The sequence below is a fragment of the Stegostoma tigrinum genome, chromosome 30 (assembly GCF_030684315.1).
Source record: "Stegostoma tigrinum isolate sSteTig4 chromosome 30, sSteTig4.hap1, whole genome shotgun sequence".
Lineage (NCBI taxonomy): Eukaryota > Metazoa > Chordata > Chondrichthyes > Orectolobiformes > Stegostomatidae > Stegostoma > Stegostoma tigrinum.
The window spans coordinates 21,994,724-22,008,510 of record NC_081383.1 but is presented as its reverse complement, the minus strand read 5'-3'; the positions used below and the strand labels follow the sequence as shown (position 1 = coordinate 22,008,510).

Below are 13,787 nucleotides of genomic sequence, written 5' to 3'. Positions count from 1 at the left end.
TGGTATCTAGGTCGATGTCAGATGGTGCTTTCATTCTTTTTGGATTTTGCAGTGGTTTGATACAGCTGAGTGGCTGGCTAGGTCACTTCAGATGGCATTTAAGAAACCTCACCAAATCAAAGATGGCGAAAGTGTTTCCCTAGGGGCATTAGCAAACAAGATTTTAATATAATAATGTCATGACTTTTTAAAAATTTGTGATTTATTAATCGAATTTAAATTCTACCAGATACCATGTTGGACTTTGAACCTATGTCCCTAAACCAAAGCTTGGGCTTTTGGATCACTAGTTCAGTGACATTATCGCTATGCTGGAGCCTTTCCTCATGTCATTTCTGCACGCTACACCTTACGTAGCATCTTTAAAGCAAAACCCCTACATACTCTCCTTGTCTCAGCCCTGAATCCAACACCACATGTTTTAACTAAGCAATTTGTGCCAACTCTTGGTCTACTGTCCAACAAATTCCAGCAGCAGCCCCTAACTGGCACTTTGCTACATTCTGTCTGAAAAAATTGATTGTAAAAATTCGTGGAACTTCAAGGCCAAACTTGAACTGAACTTGTCTACTAACAATTTTACAATTTTTAAAAAAATTCATGATATATATAAAATTGCATTTGTAATCCATACAAAACTTCTGAAATTAAGTCCAAAATATAGTTAATAAAAAAAATCCTCAAAGAATTGTAACTCTTTTGGAGAACTACCCAAGCGTTTCAGAAATACTGATAGATAAAATGGTCAAACAAAGAATTGAACCTATTATAGTTCATGAGAAAAAGCAAAGTTTTCTTCATAGTCAGCTTTGACTTTAAAACCCTCTCCTGAACACAATGAAATTATTGAATTGTCATGATGCGATTTGACTGCATCTGGTCCAATTATCAGATTTTTAATAAGAGTTGAATTTTAATCTGCTTTTTACATTGCATTTCAATAGCTCATTGCAAGATTCTGTTAGCTTTGAATTATTTTGTAGTACAGATTTGTCAAAAAAAAGTTCTGACGTGTAAGCATTTTTTTCAAATTTACTTGAAAGCTTCTACTTTCTGTTGCAGATATCCCAGAAGAGGAGGCACGTTACTGGGCCAAAAAATTGGAGCAACTGAATGCAATGAGGGATCATGAAGATGTAAGTGTTAAATAGGGTGCAATTGAAATTACAGATATGATCACTATATGCTTTATTATTCACTTGAAACTCATGCTGTATCTATTGAAATAAATTGGGAAAAGTTTGGAATATTTTGAAATTTTGGATGTTTCTTTTTTAAGAAATGCATCCAGCATGACGGGCAGACTCATAATCAGTATATTCAGGTTTAAGTATTTGGTTTTGATAGTTTTCCCCAATTTGAACTTTTACATCTGTAGGCAGAAAATTTTATTATTTTATATTTGAAGCACAAACAATATTTTGTCATTTTGGCAAGGCTAATCCTTGAAATTACATTCTTGACATGACTTTGAGGGTTAAAGAAAAAATGTTTCTCCTTTGGATTGAATTGTTACATCGTTCTATTACGAGACATCGGCAATAGGAATAATAGTGTGGCAATCAGTGTTTGCTACTATAGCTCACTGCTAGACTAAATTGTACAGCAATGCATTAGTGCAGTTATGCCTTCAGTCTGTGTTATACCAGATCCTCCTTGATAGCTGAGTATTGAAATAAATGCAATGCATTATGTTCGAGTACCTTCCTGTGAGTTTTCCACCAAACATCCAACAAAGCAATGCTAGTGTTTGCAGGAATAAGTACATTTTTAATTGAGAGACTACTGCCTAACACTTGGCTGACCTTGGAAATTTAATTTTACATTTGTGAGAACTTAATCCTTCAGAAGCTAGTTTATACTTATTATTTAATTTTTTTATTTTGTACTTCCCAATTTTTAATTTATATTTTGTGCATGCTTTAATCTAATTTGTGTTTTGTGCTTTATGCTTCTTGATTTTGATTCTGTGAATTGCTTTAATCTCTTAGGTTGAAAAACCTCGCTGTTTCTTGTTCTGCTCTCACATGCACAACTGAGGGCACCACAACTAACCAGATACACAGTTGGAGCAAATTTTTCCTCAAAAGCCCTCAAATTTTATGGCCAGCTATCAGCAGGATGAATACCAATCACTGTTGACTGTAATGTTGCCTCACTGATTAGCACAAAATGTGGGCTATACATGGCTGGCGGCCATTTTATGCTGAATGCACCGTGCCATTTCAGAACATGGCGTTATGAAAGGTCTTCAAGTGTTCAATGCTTCACTACACTTAAATTGATATGACGTGTAATATTGAGGTTTGATTATACAATCTTCTTTAAATTAGTTTGTTTTCCAAGAAGAGGAGAGACCTTTATCCGTTCCAGGTTCGCAATGTTGTAAGTATATTTGAATACCAGTGTTATTTGAAAGTCGAGATATTCATTTACAGAAAGAATCTAAACAATTTTAGCTAAGAGAAATCTGTGTCATACTTCATTAAAATCAGAGTTGTTTAGTTATCATAGATGTATGCGTGTAATGGAATAGCTAATTAATATTGTCACTTTCTGTCACTGTATTAATTATTAAAATAATTATGAATAAGTTGCTTATTTACTTCTGAGGCCATTGAATTACTTGAGAACTAATTGACACTATTTCATATATGACTGTTGGGACCACTGGTTTTACAGTGATTGAACAGTGCCAGTTTGTGTATTTGTTTTTCTAATTTAATAAATAATTTCTTATCCTACAGTTGATACAATACATAAAATGATCTAATACCAAGTAAGTTGGGATCTGAACAGTGTGATTCACTATTAGCGAATGCTTTCCATTTGTAAAAATATTCAGATTAATATGTAGACACATAAGCAATCACTCAATTTACTAATATTTTAAAAGACCCTTTAAAAATGAACTAGTATAATGGCTACATTCTGATATGTTGGGAAAAGGAAGGTAATGATGCTCATTTAATGAGCTGATGCAGGCACAGCAGGCTGAATGGCCGCTTTCTGTTCCACAACACTATTTTGTGATTTTGTGATAATTTATTGTGCAATTGTGTGTCATGATGTAACAAAAAACCAAAGAACAAATGCCAGAAGTTGTAACATTTTGGGTTTTTGATCCTTCTTCAGAACCCATTCTGAATCAGTAGAGGAATCAAGGGATACAGGGAAAAGACAGGAAGTGGATGTGAGAAATGTGAGATCAGCCATGATCCTACCCAATAGTGGAGCAAGCTTGAGGGATGGAATAGCCTACTCCTGTTCCCATTTCTTATGGCCATATTGATATGTGTTTCTCAAGTGTCCAATTAATGAATGCATTTCAAAAAGAAAGTCAATCACTTATAACTTCAGAATTGGGTTCTAAATGCAGCCCTCCAAAATCTTTCTGGTTCATAGCAAATGTTCTGTGACAAAGAATCAATTTTGACCACTTGCAGGATAAGATTTTTATTGACATCATAAAATTAACGTTTGGGGGTTTTAGCTAGTCTGTGCAGGTTATTACAGGGTACTCCAGCTGAAATCAGGAATCTACCTATCTCAGTCTTAAATTATACGCAAGGACTGTGCTCCAGTTAGCGCTCCGTGGCAAGGAGCTCCAAAGACACTTAATCCTCTGAGAGAAGAAATTCCTCCTTATCTCAGTTTTAAATTTGCAGCCATTTATCCTGAGACCATGCCCTCTGGTCCTAGATTCTCTCATAAGGGAAACCTTATCAGTACTGTCAGTATTTACCCTGCTGAATCTGTTGAGAATTCCATATGTTTCAATGAAGTCGCTTCTCAATGGAGTTTAGAAAAATGAGCAGAGTCCCAACCTGTTTAACCTTTGCTCATTAGACAGTCCCTGGATACTGGGCTTCTCTGAACTGTCTTCAGTGAAACAAGATCTTTCTTTTAACAAGGGGACCAAACTGCTTGTAGAATTCCAGATGTAGTCTCACCTGCACCTTGTACATTTGCAGTAAAAGTTCCCTAGTCTTGTACTTCAATCTACTTGATATAAGGGCCAACATTCCATTAACTTTCCTGATTATCTGCCACATTTCTGTGCTAACTTTTTTTCTATTTTGTGCACAAGTATCCCCAGATCCCTTTGTGTTGCAGCTTTGAGTCTTAATTTTAAAAGGCAAATCTGATACTTAAATGGGGCAGGAGGCGAAGTGAAGTGTTTATCATAAATATCACATTTTGACTAGAATACCAACAATAACAACTATTGGTATAGCAGCACCTTTTTAATGTAAAAGGACTGCTTCACATGTTGGACTACAGAAATGGACTTAGAGCCAGCAACACACAAAATTACAAAGGGGTACATTGAAGAGGTATTGTTTCGAACAAAATTATCGAGTGAAGGAAAAGCAGAGAGATGGAGGGACTAAAATTCAGAAAGTAGGACTTCAAATATCTGACTGACCAAGGTCAAAAGATTTGTAGATGAGGATTTTAAATTTCATGTGTTGGGTGAATGGAAGCCAGTGTGAATTAGCTCGGAAAGGGTTATGGGGACTACGTGGTAACATAGAACAGAAAGGAGAAAAAGCTTGTCCAAGTTGATTAGAGATGAAAAAAAATTGCAGATGCTGGAATCCAATGTAGACAAACAAGAGGCAGGAAGAACACAGCAGGTCAGGCAGCGTCTGGAGGAAAGGACCAGCCAATATATGGGTAATACCCTTCTTCAGGACTGGATGTGGGGGTAGGGGAGGCAATGCAGATAAAGAGAGAGAGGGAATGGTGGAGGCAGAATGGTCATGATAGGTGGACACTGGTGCTTGATATGATCTGGTTGGTCGATGGGAGGGATGAATCCAGTTGGTGGCTGGAAGGGAGGGTCAGAAGGTGATGTGGAATGGAGGCGGGGGGGGATCGGTGGCAAGGTCACTTGAAATTGGAGAACTTAATGTTGAGTCCACAGGCTGTAGGGTGCCATGGTGGAAGATAAGGTGGTGTTCTTCAAATCTGCATTCCAAGTCACTGTGACACTGAAAGAGGCAGAGGACGGACATGTCGGAGTGGGAGTGGGGCGGGGAGTAGAAATGGGTGGTGACCGGGAGGTTAGATTGGCTGTTATAGGCCAGGCAGAGATGCTGAGCAAAACAGTCACCTAATCTATGTTTGGTCGCACTGACGTAGACAAGACCACATCGGGAGCACCAGATGCAATGGACTAGGTTGGAGGAGATGCAGGTGAAACTCTGTCTCACTTGGAAGGGCTGTTTAGGGTCTGAATGGAGGTGGGGGAGGTGGTGTCTGGGAAGGTGGTGTATCTTTTTCAGTTACAGGGAAGGTGCCAGGTGGGGAGTGTGTGAGCGAAGGAGTGGCAAAGGGAATGGTCCTTGCAGAAGGCAGAGAAAGCTAGGGTGTGGAAGATGTTCCGGGTGGTGGGTTTGATTGGAGTTTGTGGAAGTGTTTGGGAATGATATGTTCGATATAAAGGCTGGTGGCGTGGAAAGTTATGATAAGGGGAAACCACATCTTTATTATGTTTGGAGGGGGTGGATGGTAGTTCCGAGCTGTAGAGTGGGGAATGGCGGAGGTGTGGAGGTGGGCTTCCTGGACAACAGAGGAGGGGGGAAGAGCATTGTTTGAAAAAGGTGGACACCTGAGATGCCTGGGAGTGGAACATCTCCTCGTCAGAGCAGATGTGACAGTGAAGGAGGAGTTGAGAAAACTGGAGAAAGCTTTTGCAGGATACAGAGTGGGAGGGAATGTAGTCTAATTAGCTATGGGAGTCTGTGGGTTTATAGTAAATGTCAGTATGTAAGCTGTCACCAGAATTGGAAACGGAGAGGTCAAGAAAGGGAAGGGAGGTGTGTTGAGATTGACTAAATGAACTTGTGGGTGGGGTGAAAGTTGTTAGTGAAGTCACTGAACTGCTCCAGTTCAGCCCGGGTGCAGGATGCAGCACTGCTGCTGCCATCGATGTAATGGCAGAAGAGTTGAGGAACAGTACCAGTGCATGTACTGAAGAGTGTCTGTTCAACATAACTGACAAACAGACAGGTGTAGCTGGGGCCCATTTGAATGCCTATGGAAATACCCTGGATTTCGAGAAGGTAGAAGAATTGAAGGAGGATGAGGACTAGTTTGGCGAATCAGATGAGGGTATTGGTGGGGTGTGCTGGATGGGTCTGTTGGCGAGGAAAAAATTGAATATGCCATCTTTGTGGGGTATGGAAGTGTATAGGGATTGAATGTCCGTCGTATAGTTGAAGTGCTGGGGGTAAGGGCATTTGAAGTTACCAAAGAGATGGAGGACGTAGTTTATGCCCTGGATGTAGGCGGTGAGTGCATGTACCAAGGTAGAGAGAATGGAGTCGAGGGTAGAAAGAGATGAGTGGGATAGGAGCATGCAGAGGTGATGGGTTGGCCGGGGTGGTTAGGCTTATGGATCTTGCAGAGCAGGTAGACCCGGGCAGTGCGAGCTGGAGGATTATAAGGCTGGAGGTGGTGGAGGGGATGTGATTGCAAGCGATGAGGTCAGGGAGGACAGTGTGGGAGATGGTGGCTTGATGGGCCATGCTGGGGTCGTGATCAAAAGAGAGATAGGACGTAGTCGTGGAGAGTTGGCGTTTGTCTTCTGTGACATGAGGTGCGTGCTCCAGACTAGCACTGCCCCACCTTTGTCAGCAGGTTTGATAGTGAAACAGGGATTGGTGTGAAAAGAGTGGAGCACTGCATGTTTGAAGCAGGAGATGTTGGAGTGGGTGATAGGCGTGGAGAAATTGAGGCAGTCAATGTTGCATTGGCAGTTAGCAACAAAGTGGCCCAGGGCAGGAAAGAGGGTCTCCAAGAGGAGGAAGAAGGTTGGAGGGGGGAGAAGGGGTCCACAGAGGGTAGTTGGGAGCCTTTATTGAAGAAGAAGGCATGGAAGCAGAGGTAGAAGAGGTCCGCATCTTGGCAGGCATGGAATGTTGTCTTGGCCTTCGAGATAGGACATAGTGTCGGAGAGTTGGCGTTCTGCGCTGAAATGTAGAGGTCTGTCCTCCAGACTACCACTGATCCACATTTGTCGGTGGGTTTGATAGTGAAACTGGGATTGGGGCAGAGAGTATGGCGCGCTGCATGCAGTACTCCCCAGCCTTCCCCTCCCACATCTACTCACCCTTATCACATGCTATCGCCCTTCCCCCTGCCCCTCCTTCAGCCTTGAGACCCCTCCAAAATGTCACCCATGAACCTTGCTGCATGTTCACCATTCCCCTGGACGTCAAACTTTGAGGTTGAACAGTCTACCGTTTGTAAAGAACTCATGTTTTTACCCCTCCACCCCCACCTCAACAAGTTCCATGCCGGCCATGATGTGGAACTCTTCTACCTCTGATTCCATGCCTTCTTCAATAAAGACTCACAACCACCTTCCGGGGACCCCTTCCCTCCCCTCCAAACTTCTCCTCTTGGAGACACCCTGCTAGCCTTTTACCCACCCTGGATCTCTTCATTCTTAACTACAAACTTGACATCAACTGCCTTGATTTCTCCACCCCTATCCCCCACTCCAACATCTCCCGCTCCAAATGTGTAGTACTCTGCTCTTACCACACCAATCCCTACCGACAAAGATGGAGCAGTGCTAGTCTGGAGGATGGACCTCTGTCACAGAAGCTGAATGCCAACTCTCCGACATTGTCCAATCTCTCCCTTGATTATGACCCCACTATGGCCCATCAAACCACTATCTCCCACACTGTTCGTTATTTCATTGCTTCCCGTGACCTCCCCTCCACCACCTCCAGCCTTATAATCCTCATGCCCTTCACTGCCCAGTTCTACCTGCTCCCCAAGATCCACAGACCTAACCACCTCGGCTGACCCATCTTCTCCACTACTCTTGCCACACCAAACTCATCTCTTCCTACCTAGACTCCATTCTCTCCCCCTTGGTCCATGCACACCCCACCTACATCTGGTGCATAAAGCGAGCCCTCCACCTCTTTGATAACTTCAAGTTCCCTGGCCCCCAGCACTTCATCTTTACTATGGACGTTCAATCCCAGTACATGTCAATACCCCAAAAGGATGGCCTACAGGATTCCAGTTTTTTCCTCTCCAACAGACCCATCCAGCCCCCTTTTAATACCCTCCTCTGATTCGCTGAACTAGTCCTCACCCTCAATAACTTTTCCTTCAGTTCTTCCCACTTTCTTGAATTTGCCATGGGCATTTGCAAGGGCCCCAGCCAAGCCTGCCTGTTTTTTGGTTATATTGAACAGTGACTTTTCAGTACATAATCAGAATTGCTCCCCAACTCTTCCACCATTACATCAATGACTGCATCAGTGCTGCATCCTGCACCCAGGCTGAACTGGAGCAGTTCATCGACTTTGCTAACAACTTCCATCCCATCCTCAAATTCACTTGGTCAATCTCAGACACCTCCCTTCCCTTTCTGTACCTCTCCGTTTCCATTTCTGGCAACAGATTCCATCCTGACATTTACTTTAAACCCACAGACTCCCATAGCTACCGAGACTACAACTCCTCCCACCCTGTATTCTGCAAAAACTCCATGCCATTTTCCCAGTTTCTTCATCTCCATCGTATCTGCTTTGATGAGAAGATGTTCCACTCCTAAGGGTCCCAGATGTCTGCCCTTTTCGAACATGGCTCTTTCCCCGCCTCTGTCATCCACCGCCCCTCCTCCATTCCCTGCTCCACAGCTCGTAACCACAACCCTCCCCACAAAACAAAGTAAAGATAGGGTCACCCTTGTCCAAATTTTCCACCCCACTAGTTTCTATATCCAATTTTTCATCCTTAAGCACTTCTGCCAACTCCAGTTAGACCCACCACTGGAATATCTTCCACATCCCAACCCTGTCTGCCTTCTGCAAGGACCATTGCCTTTGCCACTCCTTAGCTTGCGCCAGACTCCCCAACTACTCCAAACCACCCGCTACCTTCCCCTGTAGCTATAAAAGATGCAACACCTTCCTAGACACCACCTCCCTCACCTCCGTTCAAGGCCCTACACAGCCCTTCCAAGTGAGACAGAGTTTCACCTGCATCTCCTCCAAACGAGTCCAATGCATCCGGTGCTCCCGATGCGGTCTTCTCTACGTCGGTGAGACCAAACATAGATTAGGTGACCATTTTGCTGAGCATCTCTGTCTGACCTGTAACGGCTAACCTAGCCTCCCAGTCACTGCCCATTTCACCTCCCTGCCCCATTTCCCCTCCGACATGTCCATCCTCTGCCTCCTCCATGTTTCTGTGACTTGGAATGCAGATTTGAAGAACATCACTTTATCTTCCGCCTAGGCATCCTACAGTCCAAGGACTCAACACTGAATCCTCTTCCGATTTGAAATAACTTTGTCACCCATCCTTCTGCCTCTACTTCCAGCTCCACCTCCTTCCTTCCATTCCACCTTCTGACCCTCTCTTCCAGCCACCAACCAGATTCATCCTCCCATAGTCCAACCGGATCGTATCTACCACCATTGTTCATCTGTCACTACCATTCCGCCTCCACCTATTCCTCCTCCCCTCTCTATATGCGGCTCCCCCTACCCCACATCCAGTCTGAAAGAAGAGTAATACCCGAGATGTTGACTGCTCATTTCCTCCTGACGCTGTTTGGGCTGCTGTGTTCTTCCAGCCTCCTGTTTGTCTGCTTTGCACAAGTTGGTTTTAATAGATTGATGATGATGTAAAGTAGTGAGAGCAATGAAATGATTCATTCTGGAGATGATGAGGCATCAGCAAGAATTTCAGCAGAAGAACTAAGTTCTGGGAGGCAAAACAGGTAGCTTCTCAGTGGTGAAACTACGTGTTTTTGTCAGTGGAAAAGATGTGACTTTTAAAATTCAGCTTAGGATCCAGCAGAATGCCAAGATTACAAATGGAAGAATGACTAAGGAGGGTTGTAGACACAGGGAATGAACTAGAGTTCATGGTGAGAGCCAAAGGCACTGACATTCATCTTCTCAATGATCTGCGACATGTGCCATGTTCAAGATCTGATAATCTATTAACATGGGGGAATTTAATGATTGGTAGAAGTGGTGTTGAGGTAGAACTGTTTATTAGCACCAAATGTCTGCAAATTGGTCCTGATCTTGTACGTAATGGTTCTGAGGAGCAGAGTATAGATGTAGCAGATGAGCCAAGGTTACATCTTTGCAGTACCTCGAGCAACAAGAATGAAGGAACTGTACATGCATAGTAGAACTGTGCTCATAATATTAGTAATAAAACTATGCTAAGGTTGTCACATGAAGCTGATTATGGAAGATGAGGTTTAGTTAATGGAATGAAGAGGAATTTGAAGTTACCTGGTATTAATTTGATTTAATAGATACATTTCTTTTTTCTCTTGCATTCATTGAAGTGATCTTTTTACTTCATTGGACTTAAATAATTTATTCATCTGGTATTTAGTTATTATTTAAAATTGCGTTCTAAGGCATTGCATTCATTGGATCATATTACAAGATGAATGACACCAACAGCAAACAGATCAAGATGTGAAAGCGATGTTGATTACAATTTTTTACTTACTTTCTCAAATACAACAGGCAGAATACCTTTCCTGGGAGGTGACTGCCTTCTAAGATAACGAAGTGTGGAGCTGGATGAACACAGCAGGCCAAGCAGCATCTTAGGAGCACAAAAGTTGACGTTTCAGGCCTTGAGTCTGATGAAGGATCTAGGCCCGAAACGTCAGCTTTTGTGCTCCTAAAATGCTGCTAGGCCTGTAGTGTTCATCCAACTCCACACTTTGTTATCTTGGATTCTCCAGCATCTGCAGTTCCCATTATCAGCTGACTGCCTTCTATTGGTTTATATGGGAGTACAATTTTACTATCTCCTTGTGACCTGACCCAGTTTTTGTTACTGTTATATTTGTTCCTGATCAAACACTTCAAATTGTAGTAAACATTTGACAAGACAAGCCAGTTGGAAATCATTTACTGCTTTATTTAATTCAACGCAAGATGAATACACAGATCAGCTCTGTGAATTAATGTAATTTGATTTGTACTTCATTCTTTTATACAATGCAAAATAATAAGCATTCCATTACAACTGTATGTGGCCAATGACTCATCTTAGTTGAATTTGAAAAGAAGCACTACAGGTAGCAGGAACACAATATGGGCACTTGGTTAGGTCTTCGATGTCTGTGACCAGGCTGACTTAGGAGCAGCATAGTGAGTCCCGAGGGTACACCTGCCAGATAAGCTTGTAAATAGTGCAAAGATCTGCAATTAGAAAAGTCTACCTAACGTTATTCTTTCCCATCTACTTATCACAGATGCACCTGTCTATGACAGCATTTTTAGAAGTGATGGCTGCAGAGTTCTTGTAGTAACAAAGTGTTGTCATCACACTCCAAATGTGTAGCATTACAAATGTCCTAAATTGAACAGATTCAGAATAGGTCAATTTAAAATTACACATCTATGTAGTGCTTTGGGCCATGTGCTATAGCAGAATTGAAATTCCACTACAATATGAATCTTATGCTCTGGCATATCGCTCACTGTACCATTTCCATTAAGCCAGGACATCATGCCTGGAGCAGCATCAGAAATACTTAGAAATAAGGTACCAACCTCTTAAGACTAGAACACAGAAATACAAGGGTGCTAACCAATGGATGGAGCATACTATGGGCCATCGATTGTCCTGATTAAAGCTCTGCAGCCCTCCCACATCCACTTGGTGGTGGAGACTCAAACAGTGAACAGGAGAAGGAGCTGACTTCACAAACATCTACATCCTAAATGATGGGGAGCACAGCATGTTAGTACAAAATATGAGGCCAACTTATTTACAATTGTAATTAGCCAGCATTACTGAATGGCTGAGTGATCTTGCATTCCTTCTGAAATAGTCTCCATCACAATGCCAATCTGCAGCAATGTGCTATCATGAACTGGCTGGGTACATGGTATACAGCAGAAGTTATGGCTCCAAACTAGTTCTGAATATTTGTGCTTCAAAACTAGCTGCACCTCCTACCAGATGTTCCAGTAGTTATAGTACTGACATCTATTCAGCAACTTGGAAAATTGTCCCAGTATGTCATGTCCACAAATAACAAAACAAAGTTTGAATTGGCTAATTGCTGTCCTATCAGCCTACTTTTAATCGGCAAGTTAATGGAAGGTATTTTTAACAGTGTTAGCAAGTAGCATTTATGCACTAATAACTTGTTAAATGTTGCTAATTGGGCTTCCACCAAGAAACATTTGGCTTCAAACGTCACCACAGCCTTGATCCAAACGTGGAAAAGAGTTGAATTCTAGAGGTGAGAGCAGAATGATCGCCACTGCCATTAAGGTAACATTTGACTGATGTTGCTATCTCAAAAAACATAGTTTTAATTAGTTCCCTGGCATTCAACTGCATTACCATCACTAAATATGCCACTAGCAACATCGTTTAGGTTAACTATTGACCACAAACATAACCTCCTACATATATGCTGTGGCTGCATGAGAACTTTGTATATATTGTGATAGTTTAATGAGATTTGGTTATCCCTCAATTGACTTTTTCTTGTTTCAGCATGCCCTAGAAACCATTACATGAGCTATTAAACTTAAAAGTAAAATATCACTCCAATTGAAGGACCAACTTTTTTTAAAGTTGGTGATCAAACAAAAAGACTGCAAGCAATCAGCCTAATATGTTTGTAATGTACACTTGAACTGGTTCACATTGTGAGAGCTTTACCCTCCCAGCTGCACCTAAACCATTGCAATTCCTCCAAGTCAAAAATTCATGAGAGAAATGTGCTTTTGAGAGCCTTTTAAAAACTTATTCCAAGCTCTGCCTGAGGTGCAACTTAAAAGTAATAATAAAAATGATGTATTCTTTATGAAAGATAAAAGATAATTTTTTAAAAAATTATCGTCAGTAAAACGTCTTTCATTGTAACTAAAGGAAATAGTATTTTCTCGACTAGGCTTAATGGCAAGTCAAACACGTAAATATTTGGATTTCGTTTCATCAACCACACATTAGTAACAATACATGCTTTAGTCCCAAGGGAATATAGCCATCAGTGTAATTTACCAGGACACAGTACCATTAATTTCTAACCAATCATAGATTGTAGATTTGTATTACACAATAAAAAAAGTTTAAAATTGATCTAAAAGTATAAATTGATCCTTGATCATCCTTGCACAGAATCCACTATATTGCATTAATATGACATTACATAAATGCAATAATTTGGTCAAAGATTTGGAATATGAACCACTGTAGCGAAAAGGGGAAACATAGATTAGCTGTGTTGTATAAAATATAAAATGGACTGATGCAAATTAATAGAAATAGGTGTGTCCACTCTCCAGCAATGACAAAACTTGATGTGATTATCTATACAAACTTTAAAGACTTTGATTCCAAGACATTTATTCAAATCTTTTGATCTGGGTTGAAATCCCAATTTATTACAGTTGTTTAAGGAGGTAAGAATCAGGATAGATAAAGGGGAATAATCGTAAGGGGAACTAGAAGATGTAATATGTATAGATTTCCAAAAGGCATTTAATAAGATAACCCACATAAAGCTACTTATTAAGATGAGAGCCCATCGTGTTGGGTGTAGTACATTTGCATGGATACAGGGTTGGCTAATTCACATGACAGAAATTTGTAGGAACAGGGAAATTTTCCAGAATGGTAATGACAGAAATGATTGTGTCATTATCAAGTGTACAGATGACATAAAAATAGTTGGGATTGCAGTAACCTGGATGAAACAAGGAGTCTAAAGAGAGATGTAAATAGTTTTGGTGAGTTGGGAAAAA

At 41.4% G+C, this 13,787-nt stretch overlaps 1 protein-coding gene across 1 annotated transcript in view; it reads left to right on the top strand.

The window, feature by feature from the left end:
• LOC125465730 (protein unc-13 homolog A-like) overlaps positions 1–13,787 on the top strand; it is a 390,692-nt gene that overhangs the window by 115,219 nt on the left and 261,686 nt on the right. Inside the window, exons 6-7 of the mRNA XM_059638582.1 lie at positions 1,063–1,136; positions 2,334–2,385. Of these exons, the coding sequence (XP_059494565.1) occupies positions 1,063–1,136; positions 2,334–2,385 (126 nt within the window). The remainder of the gene's footprint in view (positions 1–1,062; positions 1,137–2,333; positions 2,386–13,787) is intronic.